Below are 19,437 nucleotides of genomic sequence, written 5' to 3'. Positions count from 1 at the left end.
AGTGGTAAAAAATGAATGGATCCTGGCCAGTGGGTTTTGGGAAATTCTAAAAGAAAGAGAAACTTTAGAGAGATGAAGTACATTCTGCACCCTGTCCTCATGAATCGATTGTCTTAACACGAGTGTGAATTCTATTTTTTTTCCAGTTAAGAATAGCCAATGGATTTGTCGTCCGAAATCTTTTCCTCAAACTAGCATATACCCATTGTCTTAAACTGGTGGCTTCTTACAATTCAGCCCACATATAAGTCTCCCTTTAGTTTGCATACAGTGACCATGTGCATGGGCAATTATTGTGGAGTGGCTGATGTGGTAAAAACCTAAACTCTTTACTTATTGTTCACAAGCTTGTATCCTTACCTCTCAAACAGTTAATTTTATCTGGAGAAAAAGGCAGAAGTGACCTGGACAGAGTCTACAAGAACCTTACTTCATCTCTATTTTACTGTCAAATATTTCATTTGTAAATAGGTGTTTCGCTTAATTCACATCTGAACCTGTCCCAGTTTACACTCTGCGCTTGTGAATGGATGACAGAATTACTGGAGTAGAACCTTTTGGTATAAACAGTGATAATCAGGAACTTCTAAGTGATGTAACTTCTGCTCCATGAACAACGTACTAGATTTATATAATTTTTGTTCCAGGTGAACCTTGTGTCCCTTGCCTGAACATGGGAATTATACTCCTGAACATATCAGGGAATTTAGGAAGCTGAATTATCTGATGTTGCATTGAGATCCTCATAAGAACCATGGTAATGATCAGAATGTCTAACTATCCATTATAAATTGGGAAGATATCACTGGCAGACTTGGCAAATCTCCTAATTCCTACTTGCTTGCTTTTTGTAGCCTTGATTAATAAACTTGTATTAGATTGTAACCTGCCTCCAGGATTGTTGCTCTCAAATTATATTGGGCATTTTGTGTCTCACTAATTTTCGGGCCTTCAAAAGTCCCAGCTTTCATGGGGAATCTCAACACCCCACGATTAGAAAGCAAGGACTGTTTTGTGTTAAGGCAGGACTGGATATCACAGGATTCTGGGTATTTTTCGTAGCTCAGTTACAAGCTATGTCTGGGCTTCCTCACAAGATCATTGGAGTGACATTCTGCTCTTCCATTGTTCTCTGTGTCATTTTTTTATGAGTCATATGGCATTCTTTGCTCTTTTTGTCCAGGGAATCCTGCTTTTCAGTGCATAATACTGTGCCTGTGGATGACACTGCACCACAAAATTTAAATGCAGACTGAGCATGCCCACCAGCTGCCAAAGACATACTTCTTGTAGATGTGTAGTAGTTTTAAGACTCCTGAAAGTGGAATCAGCCAAACTTCACCTCAGGAGTGCAACCTTTCTTTGGCCCCCAAAGCTCAATAACTAGGGAGCTCCAATGGGCAGCAGCAGGTCCTGGTATCCAGGTGCCCATCATCTAGCAGTGGTGCCCAACGGTTTTCCACCTAGAGAAGGATAAATGGTGCTCAGTCCATCCACGGCCCAGATCTGGTGTGTGAGGCTGATTCAGAAATTCTGTGGGGGTCAGGTAGGGCCTGATGTAGACATAGGAGAACATAAGGCCGTGACCCAGCCCTGATTTGGCCCTGCAAGGGAAGAAGAGGTGGCCTGTCCCTAATTCAGACACATGGTGGGGATTCAAGCATGGCTTGGCCTTGATTTTGCCATGTCATGCAGGAAGGGGCATGGCCTAGGTACAATACAGCCACCTAGGAGGGGAGGGGGCATGATCCAGCCATGACCCAGCCATGTGCAATGAGAAAGAGGTGTGGGGAGGGGGAAGAGTAGTCAAGCAGCCCCAATCCATCCCCTGGGGCTTTGGAATATTTCAGTTGGTTAGTGGCTATACTAAAATACTAAAGTGTTTATAGATGTTTACATATCCAAATGTGGTTCTGCTTTCGTTACTGGACCATAATGGTACAGGTTTCCCTCGCTTTGTGCAGCTTCTGTATGTGCAAATTCACTCTTATGCAATGACCCTTTTTACACCAATAATTTTCTATGTGCAAGGTAAATTCACTCTTATGTGATCAGTGTGGTGGAAGCCCACTGCTCAGCACAGCTGGTGCCCATGCTTCTACAGCTGCAGCTGTCTCAGGAGCACTGTGATGCCATGTGCATCCTAAAGTCAGGCAGGCAGGGGGAGCAGCACAGCCCAGCCACACCACTCCCAGGGCAGCTGCAGCTGGGCACAAAGTGCAGCACACAGCAGCAGCCACCTCTGTGCTGTTGGCAAGTACCAAAATTGTTGTGTAAAAGTGGTAGAAATGGGGCTGGGGGTCAGTACAGTTGAGGTCTTGTAACATATCCCTATTTCTTTTATTGTAAAGTGGGTTCCTTTTATGCAAATTTTAGTTATGTGCCATTTTCCAGGAACACACATTCAGTGTAAAGCGAGGGGACTTGTATTTACACATGGGAACCAAATCCTTATCATCTATTCTTCCAAAGCTGATGAAAATAGCCAAACCATCAGGCTATAAACTTAGTGCCTCCTGAGCATAGCCCATACTATAAAGATTCTTTTTTTTCACAAAAGAAGTGTGATTGTTTTTCACAGCCTCTATTTAGTAGCAAACCCCTCTTTCCTTTTGACACACAACTTGGCAGCCAAGTGCAGAACTGTGAACACATCCAGTTGCACCCTATTGTAAGAGCACAATAAGTGGAAATACAAAGATCTGGCTGGAACTGCTCATACAAACATTTTGGGAGCTGCTTTTTCCTGACTCCTGGAAGTGGCACCCTCAGACATAAGACAATGGAGGAGGACATGGCATAGAATGGAAAGACTGTGCAGGGGGTAGCAGGTACAGATCTGTTAGACCTCAAGAGCACTCTGTCAGACATGCAGGAAATCAAATGCAAAGGCCAGGCATTCGTTTAGGCCATTACTGCACCATCTGCCCTGCATTATGCCGTAACGCTCGTGCTATCCATTGTGGCTGTAATGTATGTGTGGAGGCAGCCCTTGCAGTCACTGCCATGCTTGTTGCCTTTTTTAAGGGTTTGGGACAACAGGGTGAGGACCTATTTGATTTGAAATTCTTACAGCATTTATAACATTAGAGGAGAGGGGAGTTGTAGAAAATTCTTCAGCTTGGAGAGTAGAACAGCTTGCACCTGTGCCTACTAAACATTTTGTAGAGATCCCATTCATTACTCAGGAAACAAAAGGGTCTTCTTGATTGAGAGAAGTGGGGTTGTGATGACGTTACTATTCCTCAGGCTCTCCTAACAGGGGACTCTAATTCGGGACAGAGAATTTAGTGGGAGGAGGTGGTGGCAGGTCAACTGTCATCTCCGGCTGGCCAGGCCAATGAGGACAGTGGGCCTTCCAGTGTCCTGGTTGACCACAATAGTGATAACTGTTACTAATTTGGGACTGAAACCCTCCTTGTCTCATCCCACGACTACGTCCCCTGCCTCTAAATTGTCCCCGAAGGAACCCTCTGCTTCTAAAGGTCTGCAATTATAATGACATTAAGTTAGTTTCTGTAATTTCCTTTTTTATTTTCTTGACAGGCTGTGCAATGATTAGCAATGGTGATTAGTTCTGCCAGCATCTTAGTTTGCCAGCCTACAGCAATTGTGCAGTTGTTCTTGGACTTTAGGAAGGAGTCCTTGAACGAAAGCAGCAGTGACTGCTTCAGGGGCAGTTTCAGCTGCCTTCTCAATACCTGAATGTCTTTCAAATACTAGTTTTAAGTGGTCTATGTAATCCACTGGGAATTCTCTTTTATTTTGCTTGCAATTATTTATTTTTTGCCCAGTCAGTTTTTCTAGGGCAAATCTTAAATATGGCCATTGGGCACTCACTAAGGGATTATCTCTTCTGGGATCTTGAGCAGGCCATTTAGCCTTCTCGATGAGTGATCACGAACCTCAGAGGGCAGAATATTTCTCATTAATTGGTTTAAATCTACCCAGGTCGGCTTATAACAATTGATTATAGTTTCTAATTCACCTTTAAACTTTTGGGGTTCTTCTCGGATGTTGGGGAATTGCTTAATTAGGTTTAGGAGGTCTTTTGGAGTCCAGGGGGCATGAACTGTGATTGTAGATTCCCCAATTGGACTCTGCCCTGAGAGTTGACATAAGGGTATTTGGAGAGCCTTTTTGAGTTTAGGAGGTAGGAGTGGACTATATTGGGTGCCGGACCTTAAATAAGAGGAGGTTGGGGCTTCAGGAGGCAGACACCAGGGTTCCAGTGGGCATGCCCAGGGGGGAGGACATGATTGTTGGATGATTCCTGGGGTGAGCTCTTCCCACTAGAAGAGTCTATTTGGTCACTGTGGATTTTTTTGGATTTAGATTGTGCTTGGGACTGGTATGGGGTTGGCATACTAATGAAATCAATTATGTCTTTTACAGATTCATTCTCAGTCAATTGTGGATAAAACGGTGTTGGTGCTGATGGTACTGTAGTTATTGATGGGGAATCCCCTGCTGGTACTTTGGTTTTCAATTCTTTTATCTGAGATTTCAATTTGTCTTGGGAGTCTTTAAGGCTCCGAACTTGAGATTCTTGATGTCGTTTGGAAGCTTCTTCATACTAATTAAAAATTGAATCTCACTGAGTCTGTGGTGCTTTACTGCCTTTTGACTCAAGGGCTCTGCGGAGATGAACGATTTTACTTAAATCAAATGTTCCCTCCAGGGGAAACTGCAAACTAGAGTCATCTGTGGTATACCTATTCTATTTGTCTAAAAACTTACAACTCTTATGGCCATAGTGTGTGTACATGTACAATGCCGGAGTCCTTTTTGGCGGAGCTGGTACATCTTTAGATCCTCTGCTCCCCATTACTTTAACTCAATTCACACAGGTCTTTCACAAAGGAATGGCTTATCAAGGGTGTCTGGTCAGGTTGTGAGATTTGTTAGTGGCACAGAGATGCTGTGGCTAATGTCCAAAGACAAGACTCCACTGCAATCACGGCACACAATGCAGTTACTCATGGTTAGACACGGCTCATTTATGAGGGTGGGGAAAGGGTAAACTTGTCTACTGGGTCACATGGTTTCAGCTGGGCCCCTTTGCATTCAAAATTGCCCTTACGGACAGCCTTGGGGCAGCTGAACCCAACCTTAGTCTCAGACTTGGTCAGTGGCTCATATTTTTTTATTTATATTGTCAATTCACACAGGGAATTTCTGCGTTGAGGCATAAGATTCAAAAGCATTTCTCTAGTTCCACTTTTGGTTAATGCTTATTGTGGAAAACACTCACATTCTAAGAGTTTCCGCCTTGCACTCTTGCTTTCGAAGAGCACGCAGAACAAGTCCGGTGTCCTCAGGCCGGTTGCACAAGGTTTTCACTCCTAGTTCCAAAAAGGATCTTAACTCAATTCACACGGGGAAACACATGTATTGACAAGAGCAACACAGTCTTTAACCTTTTTCTACTCACAGTTCTTACTTACCAAGTGGGTCTGAAAATTCTGGCAGAAAAAGTTTGGATAGGGTGAGCCTCAAGCAGTGAACAGGAAGACACAGAGACAGCCTCTCATTGAAAAGCCCCAATAGAGATTTCAAAAGGTCTCTTACTTTGGTTTGATGCCAGGGCTTCAGTGAAGAGATGCCTGTGTCCCAGCTGATCACTCTGGGCATCTCTGTCCAAGTCACAGCACCATAATTGTGGAAGAAATCAAACTTCGTGTTGTATTTGGTATTAGAATTTACAGACTCAGTCTCAGTTTATTGGTGCTTATACAAATGATTGTAGGGTGAATTTTAAACAGAACTGTTCTCTTTTACAAGTTAACATTTTTTTACTTAAAATTGTAAAAACAAATGCATGATTTAAATAAAGCAACTTTGTTAAGGAAAAGGTAGATTATTCGGTTGTTACACATAACAGTTGCTTGCTCAGCAACACATTTTGTTTTGAGAACTGTTATCACCTTGTTGATTTTAGGAAAGAAAGAAATATTTGTTCCCAAAGAACCGTAATAATAAAGCAAAAGGGGTTTTCTTATTTTAGAATATTCTTAAACATACAGCATCAGCATCTTTTTCAATTTTTTTTTCCTTCACTCTCTTTTCTTTAGTCAAGTTAGATGCCTGGATACATTTATAGTCAAGTTAGAGGCCTGGATAAATTTATTTCAACATCCCACAGCTTTGGGCCTATAACCAAGCACCCTGATATCCCTTCTGCATGTTCCTTCATCATACAAGGAGAAAAGTCAACAGGCCCTCCTGATTTAAATACAACCAAGAACATGAAAATCTGCATTGAGTTTATGCCATGTACCTGTCCCCACTGTTTCCCTCTTCCTTCTCCTGTGGGTATCTTTTCCCCACACCTTTCAACATGCCAATGAATATGGCGTGACTCTGTTTTGAGCTATGGAAGTTCACCAAACTCATCACACCCCCCACCCAACCAACCTCCCCAACATCCATCATCCCCCAGCCCACACCTCCTTCTCTCCCAAAACTGAACAATATCACAGAAACAGCTTGCATCCCTTACATAAGGCAGACCACTGTCACATCCTCTTACAGATAATTCCCTCTCCTGCTGCTCAAAATCATACCAAGTACCATGAGGCAGGAAATCAAGTGTGTAAAGACAGAGGAATATAGAAACAAAAATGAAGGGAATGAAGATCACCTCGGAAGCAGTTGTCATGCTGATATCAGACACAGACACATTAATGGAGAACTTCCACATTCTTAAGAAAAAGCTGTCCCTCATTGCCACCTACAAGAGGTAGATGGAAAGCATCCAGGCCATCCTCTGGCTTCTTCACATGGCCCTTTGTACCACAAGGAGAAGCCGACACAGAAGTGGTACAAATTTCCCTTCCCCAGGTTATGACTTCTCACCCCAGTCCCAAGAAACCTCCCTGTAGCAACAAATAATCAGAAAGCTATACGTGCTCTTTCTTCTCAGCCACAACCTCCCCTCACATACCCAAATCTTTGCCCTGTTGTTTCAGCCAAACCTGGGGATGGCTACATGGGTTATTTCTCAGTTTCTGTCCCCTCCTGCATGATCCTTTATGGCTAGCCCACCCAACTCCCCCACAGATCAATCATGCTCTAATGCATCTGAGCCCCATCTCCAGCACAGGACAATATCATTCCCTGAGGATTCAGGGAAGCTGGGTATGGAGTAACTCTCCTTGACTTACAGGCTCTTGGACATTTCTCTTCAAGGGAAGCAGCACAGTGTGGGACTCCATCTCCTTTAAACCTCCATTCAACCAAGCAGCATACTGGCCCACCAATCTAGCCCCAAGGACCTCCTCCCCTTCTCCAAGGACCCCATAAGTCTGTAATAGCAGATAAGGCACACACATTCTAGGAATACACCTCCCCACCTTTCCTTGTCCTCCTCCCTGAGTTACATTTCCATCACACCATACACTTCATCTGCATACCACTTGGCTGTTATGGGGACTGCAAATGGCATTTTTTTTTTGTCTATAGTGTTTAATTAAATCTTATTGTCACTGATAAAGAAGCAGAAGAATTGCACTCAACATTTATTTGGGCTTATGACCATGGTGACTTTGTCCCACCATACAGTACAGCACCAGGTTTCATTAGGTTCTCCCTCACAAGAATGCACAAAAAGTCATGACATTGCATAGCTTTGGTCTCTGGGTTGTTGCACTGGCTAAAGGGCCTTCATAGTCCAGTCCTCTGGGAAGGTCTTAGTCCTAGTCTCACATATGTTGTGAGTGCTCATGATCATTCAGGAACATACTTCAGTACTCCATACTATGATCTGAGGCATCCAACATGCAATTTCTGCACATGGAAAAGCTGTTCAGATTATAGGTGTATTGCTTCAGGTGTCACCCACAAACCTTCATGAAAGAAGAGAGGACCGCATATGGTGGGTACTAGGACTGTGCAAAGCTTCAAGTACTGATTTTATTTGGAGGCGATTAGGCCTGATAGGGTGGCTGAACCTCCAAATCTGATTCTAATCAGGAGACCAATAAAAAGGTCCAAATCAATTTGAAGCTCTCTGAATCCATTCAGAAAAGATTTGGAGGGCTTTTGAAATTCAGGAAGTTCCTGCTCACTGCCATAAGGAGCTGGAACTGAACTCCATGCTGGTAATTAAGGTGTGTGGGAGGAGGAAAATAGAGGAGAGGGGAGTGGGAGTTCCCTGCCAGGCCCCATCCCCCCTAAGCGCTCCCTGACTCCCACCTGCTGTCCCAGCCCCCCAACCATGGCTGCCACATCCAGCCCCATCTCTTTAAAAAAAATAAAAATCCACCACTCACCAACTCCTACCAGGTGAAGGGGCAATCCCTGCTTCCCCCCATTACCCCCTGTGTGGGGGGTTCTGTCATGAGCCCCTATCACCCACTCACTCTCCCAGTCCACACCCCCTCATGGCTGCTCTTCCCAGCCCCAATTCCCAGTCCTTAAAAAAAAAGCCCCCCACTCACCAGATGCTGCAGTGACTTTGGGGCTTCTGGGGTCTCATGACAGAGCCCCATCCCACAGAGTGTGGGGTAGTGGGGGACAGCGGGGATCGCCTCCCCCTCCACCCCCCACCGACCACCTAGCAGGAACCAGTGAGTTCAGGGCTTTTTGTTTGTTTTTTTTTAAGAGCGGGGAGGTGGGGCTTGTCCGATTCGGCTGATTCAGCAGCAGCCAAATCTCCAAATCAGATTTAGCTGAATCAATTTTTGGACAATGATTCAAATCACTGAATCAAATTTCTGTTCCTGGAATTAGCTGAATCTTAAGTGCATACTAGCTAGTTTGCACAGACCTATTGGGTACCGAAGAAGTAGATGTTGCAGGTAGGGAAATATTCACCCCTTCCAGTTCTATGCTGGTTCAGGCATGTGCAAACAGTCTCTGCATTAACAAGAGCACCAGAAGAGCTTAGTGCAGGGGATAGCAAGCCCTAGCATGTGTGCCAAGCATGGCACATGAGGCCATTTTGCTCGGTATGCCACATCCAGCTCCGACTGGGTAGCTGCTGCCAGCAACGAAGCCTGGGCTGCTCCCAGCAGGGCTTGCAGCTCAGGTTCCTGGCTTGCATAAACTACCCAGAACCCAGGCCGGCTGCAGCCAGGAGGCTCCAAACAGCTGTGCTGGGCTCCAGCATCAGCTCCATACTGGCATGTGCACCCAAGGAGCAACCACTCTTCTTGGACACCTAGCTCCCCTCCCCTCCCCTCCAGGACCTCAGTGTTTGCCCGACTATTCTCCTTAGCTCATTGAATTCCACCCTCCTGAAATCTAAGGCTGCTGCCTTGCTGCAGGCCTTTGCCACCTTGCACTGGATGGTGAATTCCAGCAGGTATCACTGTCACCCAGGTAGTCGAGCACCCGCAGCCCCCTCACCAGGTCATCACCTGTGGCCAGCACCAAGTCCAACAAGATGTCTCCCCTGGTGGGGGTGTGCACCTCCTGGGTTAGATGGAGGTCCTGCATTTTGGCTAGGAACCTATATGAGCGGTCAGACCTGGCTGACTGCTCTTCCCAGCAGATGTATGGAAGTTTAGGTCACCCTTGATGACCACGTCCTTTGACCTAACTACCTCCGTGAGCTGACTTAAGAATTCCCAGTCTAGCTCTTCCCCTTGATTGGGTGGTCTGTAGTAGAGCCCCATCATTAAGTCTCTTTCCCCTCAACTGCCTTGTATTCTAACCCAGAGCACTGCTGCAGGTCCCTCCTCTGACTCTGTGCTACTTGATGAGGATGTGTATTTCTCCTTAATGTAAAGCGCCACACCTCTGCCTTTCCTCCCTGTCCTGTCCCTCCTGTACAGCCTATAGCCCTTGATATTCACTGCCTAGTCATGCATTGGGTCCCACCACACTTCTGTGAGCCCCACTATGTCTGGGTTGGTGTCAGCTAGCAGAAGGGTAAGTTCCTCCTGCTTGTTTCCCATACTATGGGCTTTTGTGTAGAGGCATTTGAGGGGCAGCACAGCCTGCCCTGAGGTGCCTGTGCAGTTGCTGCCAGCATGGAGCTGATGCCAGAGCTATGGAGCCCAGCACAGCTGTTTGCAGCCTGCCTGCTGCTTGCTGCAGCTGCCCAGCACCTGGGCTGGCTACAAACAGCTGTGCCAGGCTCCATAACCCTGCTATCACTTCTGTGCCAGGAGTGGGAGGAAGGCCGGAGCTGTGCTTCCTCCAGCCCCTCCCACCACCTACTCCAATGCATGGGTACATGCGCCAGTATGGAGCTGATGCCAGAGCCCAGCACAGCTGTTTGGAGCCTCCTGGCTGCAGCCATCCCTGGCTCTGGGGAGCTGCTGCCAGCCAGGAGCCCCAGCTGCTCCCAGCAGGCAGCTGGGATGCTGCAAGCCCTTCTGGGAGCAGCCTGGGCTCCAGCAGCTACCCAGAGCCGGGGTAGCTGCTGATAGCCACAGAGCCTGGGCTGGGGGGCAGGGGCTTTGGGTGAGAGCAGGGGCAGCAGGGCTGGGGGGCAGGGTCTTTGGGTGGGGGACACAGGGCAGCAGGGCTTGGGGGGCAGAAGTTTTGGGTGGGGGGCAAGGGGCACAAGGAGGGCATCCTGCCATGTACCCCTTGCCCTATTTTGTTTTTCTGGCATGCCGGCATTCCAGCACCTTCCAAGGTAGGCATTGTGGTGTTTTTCAGCACTCTGGCCAAAGTCCAGTCCAATCATGGACTTAGTGTAATGAACCCCTTCTGAACACCACATATTTTCCTGGCTGAATTGTTTCCAAGGGTCCATAACAGCCTGCAGCAGCATAGAGAATTGATCCTTGAAGCTGATGTGTGCCAGCTACAGTTCTCTTGAGCACAGGATGGGAGGGAAGGTGCCACAGATGGCTCTACTTCAGATCAGAAATTTCATTTGGACAATTCCAGGTATGGTCCCCTGGAGGGAATGCAGTGCCAGCACCTTCTGAATGGCACAGCTGACCTACCACATGGCTGATCCAGTCATGGACTTCCCCACACCTTGGTGACAGATGAGAGACAATCGGGGTGCTAGTAGCACCCTTATGTTGGGTGCATGGTTCTCAAGTGATGGGGCTAGCTCAGTGCAGATCTCTGTACAGGTGACCCTACCCAAGTTGAAGTTTTCCTATCACTGCCCATCAACCAAGCCCTCCAACTCTATCTGCTCCCACCAGTTGCTACTCCTTTGTTTAAACTTTTGGTCTTGCCATTCCATGCTAAGGAGAAACCAGATGGGGTTAAAAATCCAGAAAAGGGTCTTGGAGTCATCATTGACTCCAAGATGAACATGGGCCGGCAGTGTGGGGTTGCAGTCAGGAAGGCCAACCATACCTTGTCATGCATACACAGATGCATCTCAAGCAGGTCCAAGGAGGTGATCCTACTCCTCTATGCAGCACTGGTCAGGCTGCAGCTAGAGTACTGCGTCCAGTTCTGGGTGCCACACTTCAAGAGGGATGTGGACAACTTCAAGAGGGTCCAGAGAAGGGCCACTTGTATGATCGGGGGGGCAGCAGGACAGGCCCTACAATGCTAAAGCACTTGAACCTGTTCAGCCTCCACAAGAGAAGGCTGAGGGGGGATCTAGTGGCCTGTTACAAACTAGGCAGGGGGAACCAGCAGGCACTGGGGGAGTCCCTGTTCCCCCAAGCACTACCAGGAGTGACCAGGAATAACGGTCACAAGCTGGCAAAGGGTAAATTCATATTAGACATCAGGAGGCGCTACTTCACTTGTCAGGGCAGCTAGGGTCTGGAACCAACATCCAAGAGAAGTGGTGCTGGCTCCTACCCTGGGGGTCTTTAAGACAAGGCTTGACAATCACCTTGCTGGGGTCGTTTGACCCCAGTACTCTTTCCTGCCATGGCAGGGTGTCAGACTTGATGATCTGCTCAGGTCCCTTCTGACCCTACTAACTATGAAACTCAGAAAGCTCTGAAGTTGCCACTCAGCTATTCCTTGGAGTCTCTGGAGCACAGTGGTCAATCATGCTGGGATACCTGCTCTGTAGCCCCTTATTTATGGAGCAGCTCAAGAGCATCACTTCCAGCACAATAAGAACTGCATCAGTTGAGAAAGGCCTGTATCATCCACATAACTTTAAATTAGCACAGGATCTGAAGTGTTTCACATATACAGCTGGCCCATGTCCAGCATTATTCTTTGATCATTTGGGATGTTTCTTCCAAAGCAGTGAATTTTTCTCAGGCTTAACTAAAAGAAAATTGTATGCATGTTTAAATGCATTCATTTCTTTCCAGTATTAGTGCTTCCTCTCTGCTTGGTGAAAGAGCTTTATTTTTTTTAATATAGCCAATGGGAGATGTCAGCACTGAAGAACACTTGAATTCTGGCTGAAATTCAGTTATGTTGTTCAGATGATAAATTATTTCATAATCAGTGACACTGTGCCATCCCTAATGAGAGCAGAGGGGTTTATTTTTAGGTTTCTGGTTTTTTACTTTTCTTTTTTATTTATTTATTTCATACTGATATTTCAAGTGGGTTTTGAGGGGGGATTTGAAAGTTCCACGCTTGCTTCTACTCATACTGTGACTTTGACTCCATAGTAATAATTTGACATGCCCATCAGCAGAAATGTCTGGAGTATTATCACCTTTTCAAAGACAGGATAAATTATATTTCCAGGGAGAGACTGACATTGTGTAATGCCTATGGTGTACATACAGATAAAAGCATGGGTGAAGAACCACAGCATCTTTCTGAGAATGTGTGGGTTTCTTAACCGGGCAAAATGATGCTTCTTAAATACCTCATGATACAAGATTGACTACACAACCGCTACTTTGGTCTCTAGAATGAGGATGGAAGGGACCACATCAGAGATTTAACTTTTTCTTCTTCCTGATAAGGTAAAGCAACATTTTTCTTTTCATTTCTTGAAATAATCTTATCTCAGATTTGGGGTGGGTAGGTAGGTAGATAGATGGACAGAGAAGTGGATAGAGAGAGAGAGAACTTATTTGTCAACTCGTGAATGTAAATGCAATAGTCAAACATGTACCCTATAAATAGTACACTGATTAGCTATCTGTGCAATAAAAGCATTAGATTGTGCTTCAATATACCAAAACACTATCAATATTAACATTTTAAAACACCATCACTTGAACATTTGAATATACAATACTTAACTTACTCGAACACACAGATATTTTTTCAATGCTGATCCACATTCCATTTTTCACTGCAACTGAATAAAACAGAATTCAAAAGCTGAAAATTGGCATGTTAATGTAGACATAGACCTCAATAAAAACAATGGCATCTTCTGTAAATTTGAAAATATTGTCTACAGACAGGATTTAAATTACAGTTTTTTAAATTTCTCATTTCTTATAGCCTGCTTCTAATTCTCAAAATAGTTTAGTCTGGCTTAGGTCAGATATACTTTAAATTATTCTAAAAGACTTATTATGCCAACAGCAATGTACAAATAAATATTTAATTATAGGCAGTAGAAAATACATAATTACATGATAGCATTTAATGTGTTTAATGGGATAGTTTTGTACATTACATGATGATGTGACTTCAGAAAAAAGCAAGTTAGACTGAAACAAGACCTTGTGATAATGGCAGGATATTCCTAATTATCTCTTCGTGGTGATGATGTTGATTAAAAATTTGAACAATGTAGCCTTAATACATTTTTATCCCTAGAGTCACTTTTGAATTCCACTACAAGAAACTTGCAAAAAGTTAGGCATGTTCATGTTACAAGAGGACAGAGGGCACACCACAAGCCAATCTCATCCACCCTACTGGGGGAGGGCCTGAGCCTCAGCCCTCAACACCCAGGCTGTTGATACATGATATTCAAGAGAGAACCTTAGGGTGAAGCTAGCATACTAGTCAGATGTACCTTACCCCTGTGACAGCTCTAGGATTGGTAGGCATAGAAGTGAAGCATTATTCTTATCTGCTTCTCTGTCCTATAAAATGTTCCTAGTATTGAATGGAGAGGTCATGACCAGTCTGAGAGTTTGGGTGCACCTGGAACAAAGTATCTGGGTCATAAATCCAGTGCCAAATGAATGCAAGGCTTTGGTGGCCCCTTCCAGTTGACCCCACCATTGGCATAGCAGCCACAGATACCGTCCTGTGTGCTGCTGTAATTCAGGATGTTCAAGCATCCAGTTGCATCTCTGTCTCTTAAACTGGAGTGCAGAACCAATGTACTGAATTTTCTACATGGTTCTCAGCATAGTCCCAAAGTACACAGTGTGAATTTCAATAATGACACACATGTACATAATTTGCATTTTGGTCTGGTCACTTGGATTTTTTCTAAAACAAGCTCTGTTTGTAGGGAAGGGGGAAAAGTTAATTCTTTTGTCAAATGACATGCATTCCAGTTAAATTAACGTCATGATTTGTGGAACCTGACAAATGCTGTCCAAACCCTTGGGGTTGGCAGGGTTTCAGAATTCAGCATACTAACAACCAGAACAGTACAAAAATCTGCCTTTTATCTCCTTATGAAGAGAGAGTGGGGATTTATTCTGATTCAGAATCTATGAATTAGTTTTCTGATGTACCAGTTCTGGAGTCAGAAAGATTCCAGTGCTCTAAGATGCCAAACCATATTTATATGATTAGCAGTGATAAAAATGGATATGTTTTTCAGTTGTAAAGAAAGGAATTATTACAATTTTTATCTGGAGTTCATGACATTTTAGCCTAAAACACTACAACCATTTGATTAACTTTCTTACAACCAACTTCTATGGCAGCAAAATTCCAGAAATAGCAGGAACAGTATGAATGGGATTCATATTATAAACTGTGTAATTTTAAAACATTATCTTCGTACCTTTGAGTTAGAGTGTAGCCTAAATAGGACATGCTAGACGTGCCCATTTCCTTCAATCACCAGTCATATCAGAGACTGTAACCTGAAGATTCCCCAAACACAAGAACTAGTGTTTGACCTTAGCCAGTTAGGAGGGTGCATGATGCAGAAACTGGAAATGCTGTAAAACAATTCTTACATATCTATAAAAGAGAACTTAGCCCTTTTCTTGTAATGACAAAGGTGGCACAATGGCTCCCATGTAGGCATTCTAGAAACAAATATGCAGTATTCACCTCCTAGCTGGAACTCTAAACCACCTACCTATATGTGTCATTTTTAGGCAAGATTAGTCCCTTGAAAACTCAAGAGAGGGACTGATTCTATGATTTTCAAAGGGAGCTGTTTTATTCAAATTATTTTGCAGAGCTGTGTGAAATCTCTCTGATGCCATGGCAAATGCAGAGTTAGGAAATCAAACTTCTGTCACCAAATTTATCCTCCTGGGATCTGAAATTCTTCCAGAGTTGCAAGTACTTCTTTTCCTTCTGTTTCTCATGCTCTACATTGCAACCATGGCTGGGAACATCCTCATCATTGTGCTCATCATAGCTGTTCAGCATCTGCACACCCCCATGTACTTCTTCCTGGGGAACTTGTCCTGTTTGGAGACCTGCTATACCTGCACCCTCCTGCCCAGGATGCTGGCCAGCTTCATCACAGAAGACAGAACAATTTCATTCTCTGGCTGTTTAATCCAATTTTTTTTCTTTGGTTTCTTTATAGTTACAGAATGTTGTCTGTTATCCGTGATGTCTTATGATCGGTACTTAGCCATATGTAAACCGTTGCATTATGCAGCCCTTATGAGTGACAGATTTTGTTTCAACCTTGCTGCTGGCTCATGGATCAGTGGATTTATAGTTGCCTCAATTATATATCTCTTCTTGTTACAATTAACCTTCTGTGGACCCAATCAAATTGACCATTTCTTCTGTGACTACTTACCACTGATTAAACTCTCCTGCAGTAACACCTATGAGCTAGAACTTATAGTTTTCAGTCTTGGCTGTATATTCCTTTTGCCCCCATTTGTTTTGACTCTCATGTCCTATGTCTGCATTATCACCACCATACTGAGAATCCCTTCCACTACTGGGAGACAAAAGGCTTTTTCAACTTGTTCCTCCCATATTACTGTGGTGACAATTTTCTATGGGTCTATAACTATTGTCTACATGCTGCCAAGAACCAACAACCTCAGAGCCCTGAACAAAATATTGTCTCTTTCCTACACTGTGCTGACTCCATTGGCCAACCCTCTCATTTACAGCCTGAGAAACAAAGAAGTAAAGGAGGCTGTAAAGAAAGTTGTCTGCCTGTTTATGAATTGGAAAATAATGCCAACTTTCTTAAACTCTATAAGCATGTTCAAGCAAAATAATAGGAATCATATCTGTGGAAAATGAATGGTTCCTGGCCCAGGGGGTTTGGGGAATTCTAAAAGAAGGAAAAGGAGGAAAAACTTTAGAGAGATTAAATACATTAAATATGTTTAGCATCCTATTCTAATGAATGGATTGTCCTGAAATCACAGTGTTCATTTAACATTTTTTTTTCCATATAAGAATAATGAATAGATGTCTGTGCTTTAAGCCAATATATACCCAATTTTTTCAACTGGACGCTTCCTACACGTAGGCCCAGACATCAGTCTCCCTGTACGTTGCATACAGTGGATGTGGGGAGGGGCAGTTACTGAGGAGTAGCTGATGTGGTAAAAATTCAACCTCTTTGACTCATTGTTCACACAATTTTATCCAAACCTTCGAACAGTTTAGTTTGTCCAGAAAATGTCTGCAACTCACTTGAATAGAGTCTACAAGAACCTTACTCCTTTTCTAGCTCACTGACGGACACTTTTTGTAAAAATGTGCTTCATGTAAATCACAACCGAATCTGTATAATTTTACACTATGCCCTGGTGAATCAAATGACAGAATTACTAAAATGGAGGCTCTGGGTATAAACATTGACAAGGACTTGTAATTGATATAACTGCCGTTCCATGAATAACAAGCTAGAATTATATATTTTTTGTCTGTCTGAACCTTGCCTTCCCTGCCTGAACATGGGAATTATACTGGTAAACAAACTGGGGCATTAGGAAGCTGTGTTATCTAATAATGTGTTGAGATCCTCGGAAATAAAATTACTATAATAGGAATGCCTGACTACCAATTATAAATTGGGCAGACGTCACTGACAGGCATGGTGAATTTCCTCTGTGTTATTTCCTTACTTTTTCTAGCTTTGACTAATAAATTTGTAGTCAGATTTCAACCCAAATGTAGGAGTGTTAATCTCAACTCCTGTTGCATATTTCATGTCTACCTCATTTACGGGCCTTCTAAAGACCCAGCTTTCAGAGCGGATCCCAAAACCCCGTGATTAGAAAGCGAGGACTGTTTTGTGTTAAGGCAGGAGTAGGAGACCACAGAATTCTTCATATTCTTCCTAGCTCAGTCACAAGCTTTTTCTAGGATGCCTCACAAGATCATTGGAGTGACACTGCTGTTTCCTAGTCCCCTGTGGACACGTCTATACATCCCCATATGTCAACATTGATACAGTACACGGTGTTAGTACTTCCTTTTGCAGTAAGGGTGGTTACTGTGCCATGCATGCAGCACATAGTTAGATTTCATCACTATGTCACCATAGTGGCACACTATACCAGGGCAACGTGTCACAATGGTGATGTAGCTAGCAATCACAGACCCATGTGATTGCTACATAACCATAGCACACCATGTGGTGATGTAGCATCTTGCTACATCACCATAGGGTGACATGTAGATGCACCCTGCGTGTCCATTTTTTGGCCACATACAGGGCATTTCTGTACTTTTTGCCCAGTGAATCCTGTCCTTGAATATGTAGCCTTGTGTATGTGGATTACACAGTACCATGAAGTATACACACAGACTGAGCAGGCCCACCAGCTGCCAAACACATACACACGCTCCTTGTATTCCTGAAAATACAGTCTGCCAAAACCCACGACTACTAAAGCCAAACGTAGCTTTATGAGTGAAAACATGTCCTTTCCCCCAAAGGTCAATAACAGAGCACTCTTATGGGAAGCTAGAATGGTGAGCAGTGGAGAGAGCAGTAGTATTCAACATTTTTACCTCCAGATGAATGAAAGGTGCTTAGTCCATCTGCAGGCCAGATCTGACATATGGAGCTGATTCAGCACTTGTGGAAGTGATGCAGGGCCCAATGCGGACATATGAGGACACCAGGGAGTGGCCAAGGCCTGACTGTGCCCTTCAGGGGAAGGAGAGGTTGTCTGGCCCTGATTCAGCTACATGGTGGGGAAGAGAATATAGCCTCACCACAATATTACTGCATGTTTGGGGAGGGGAAGTGGCCCAGGTCTGATCCAGCCTTCAGTGGTGATGGAGACAGTGTGGGGTGGAAAAGGGGTGTGTGGGGAGGTGTGTGATGGGATGTGGACTAGCCCCAATCATCCGCATGGGGCTTTGGAATATGACAGCAGGGGAGGGGTGGCAGTATTAAAACTACTAAAGTATCTGTATCCTTCTCCAGCTGTGCTTCTGCCCTGGCTGGTAGACTGCAATGTCATTTACCCATGGGGATCAAAACTTATCCCCTAGTCATCCAAAGCTGATGAAAGTGCCCAAACCATCAGGCTATAGATGCAGTGTCTCCTGGGAAATGCCCAAGCTACAAAGTTCTGCTGATAAAAAAAAATGTAAGATTGCACTCACAACTTCCTTTTAATAGCACACCCCTCTTTTCTGTAGGCAGACCACTGGGCAGCCAGCATCAGAAATGTGTAACCAGTAACATGCTTTCATCCAGTTGCTCCTCATGATCAGAGTAGATTAAGCAGAACCACTAAGATCTGACTGGATCTGGTCATATATATAATCACAGAGCTTCTCTGTTACAGCTGCTGTTTGCTGATGTCAGTCCTATAAGACTTATATTAATTTCAGACATTACTAGAAACTTGGCTTTCACCATGACAGAAAGAACAACTGACTCCTCTTTCAACTCCTCATGTCTAACTGGACGTAGGAATTGATTATTGATCCTACTCCACTCCACTTGAGCCCCTGAGGCCCAACAACTCACCTGCACTCACCTCACGTTGCTGGTAGTGCTGTGCTGGGACACAAGGTCATAGAAGAGGAAAGTGCGTGGAATGGCATGACAGTTCAGGGGGTAGCAGGTAGGGATCTGCAGAGCTCAGGAATGCTCTCTCAGTAATGCTGGAAATTACATGCATAGGCCAGATATTAGTTCAGACCTTTCCTGAGTTGTCCACCCTGCACCATAACATAACTTTTGTGCTACCATTGTGGCTGCAGCGTATACGTGGAGGGAGCCCTTTCAGTCACTGTCATGAGGTGACTATGTCAGCCCTTTCCCATTCCTCTGGAACCTTTCCTGTCTCCCACAGCTTTGGAAATGTGATTGCTGGGGACATCCAGATCCATTCTGCACATTCCTTCAGCATCCAGGAATGGATTTAAGGAGGCCCTGTTGACTTAAATACAGTCAAGCACATGAAAATTGGCCTTGAGCTTGTGCCAGGTACCTGCCCGTAGCCTTTTCGTCTTGCTTAGGCTGTGGGGACCTCTTCC

General features: G+C 44.5%; 1 protein-coding gene across 1 annotated transcript; it reads left to right on the top strand.

Moving 5' to 3' along the window:
- The first annotated feature begins 15,204 nt into the window (after positions 1-15,204).
- LOC149862608 (olfactory receptor 6B1-like) lies at positions 15,205-16,227 on the top strand. Its single transcript, XM_090055975.1, has one exon. It carries the CDS (start codon positions 15,211-15,213, stop codon positions 16,225-16,227), a length of 1,017 nt encoding a protein of 338 aa, XP_089912101.1. The 5' UTR covers positions 15,205-15,210.
- Positions 16,228-19,437: the final 3,210 nt, after the last annotated feature.

Source organism: Crocodylus siamensis, chromosome 6 (genome assembly GCF_052110815.1).
Source record: "Crocodylus siamensis isolate JL-2025a chromosome 6, ASM5211081v1, whole genome shotgun sequence".
In the NCBI taxonomy this organism is placed as follows: Eukaryota; Metazoa; Chordata; order Crocodylia; family Crocodylidae; genus Crocodylus; species Crocodylus siamensis.
This window is presented reverse-complemented; position numbering and strand designations above follow the sequence as displayed.

What these genes read in the sequence shown, in the direction of transcription:
- LOC149862608 (XM_090055975.1), top strand. Translation starts at nt 15,211, where the DNA reads ATGGCAAATGCAGAGTTAGGAAATCAAACTTCTGTCACCAAATTTATC.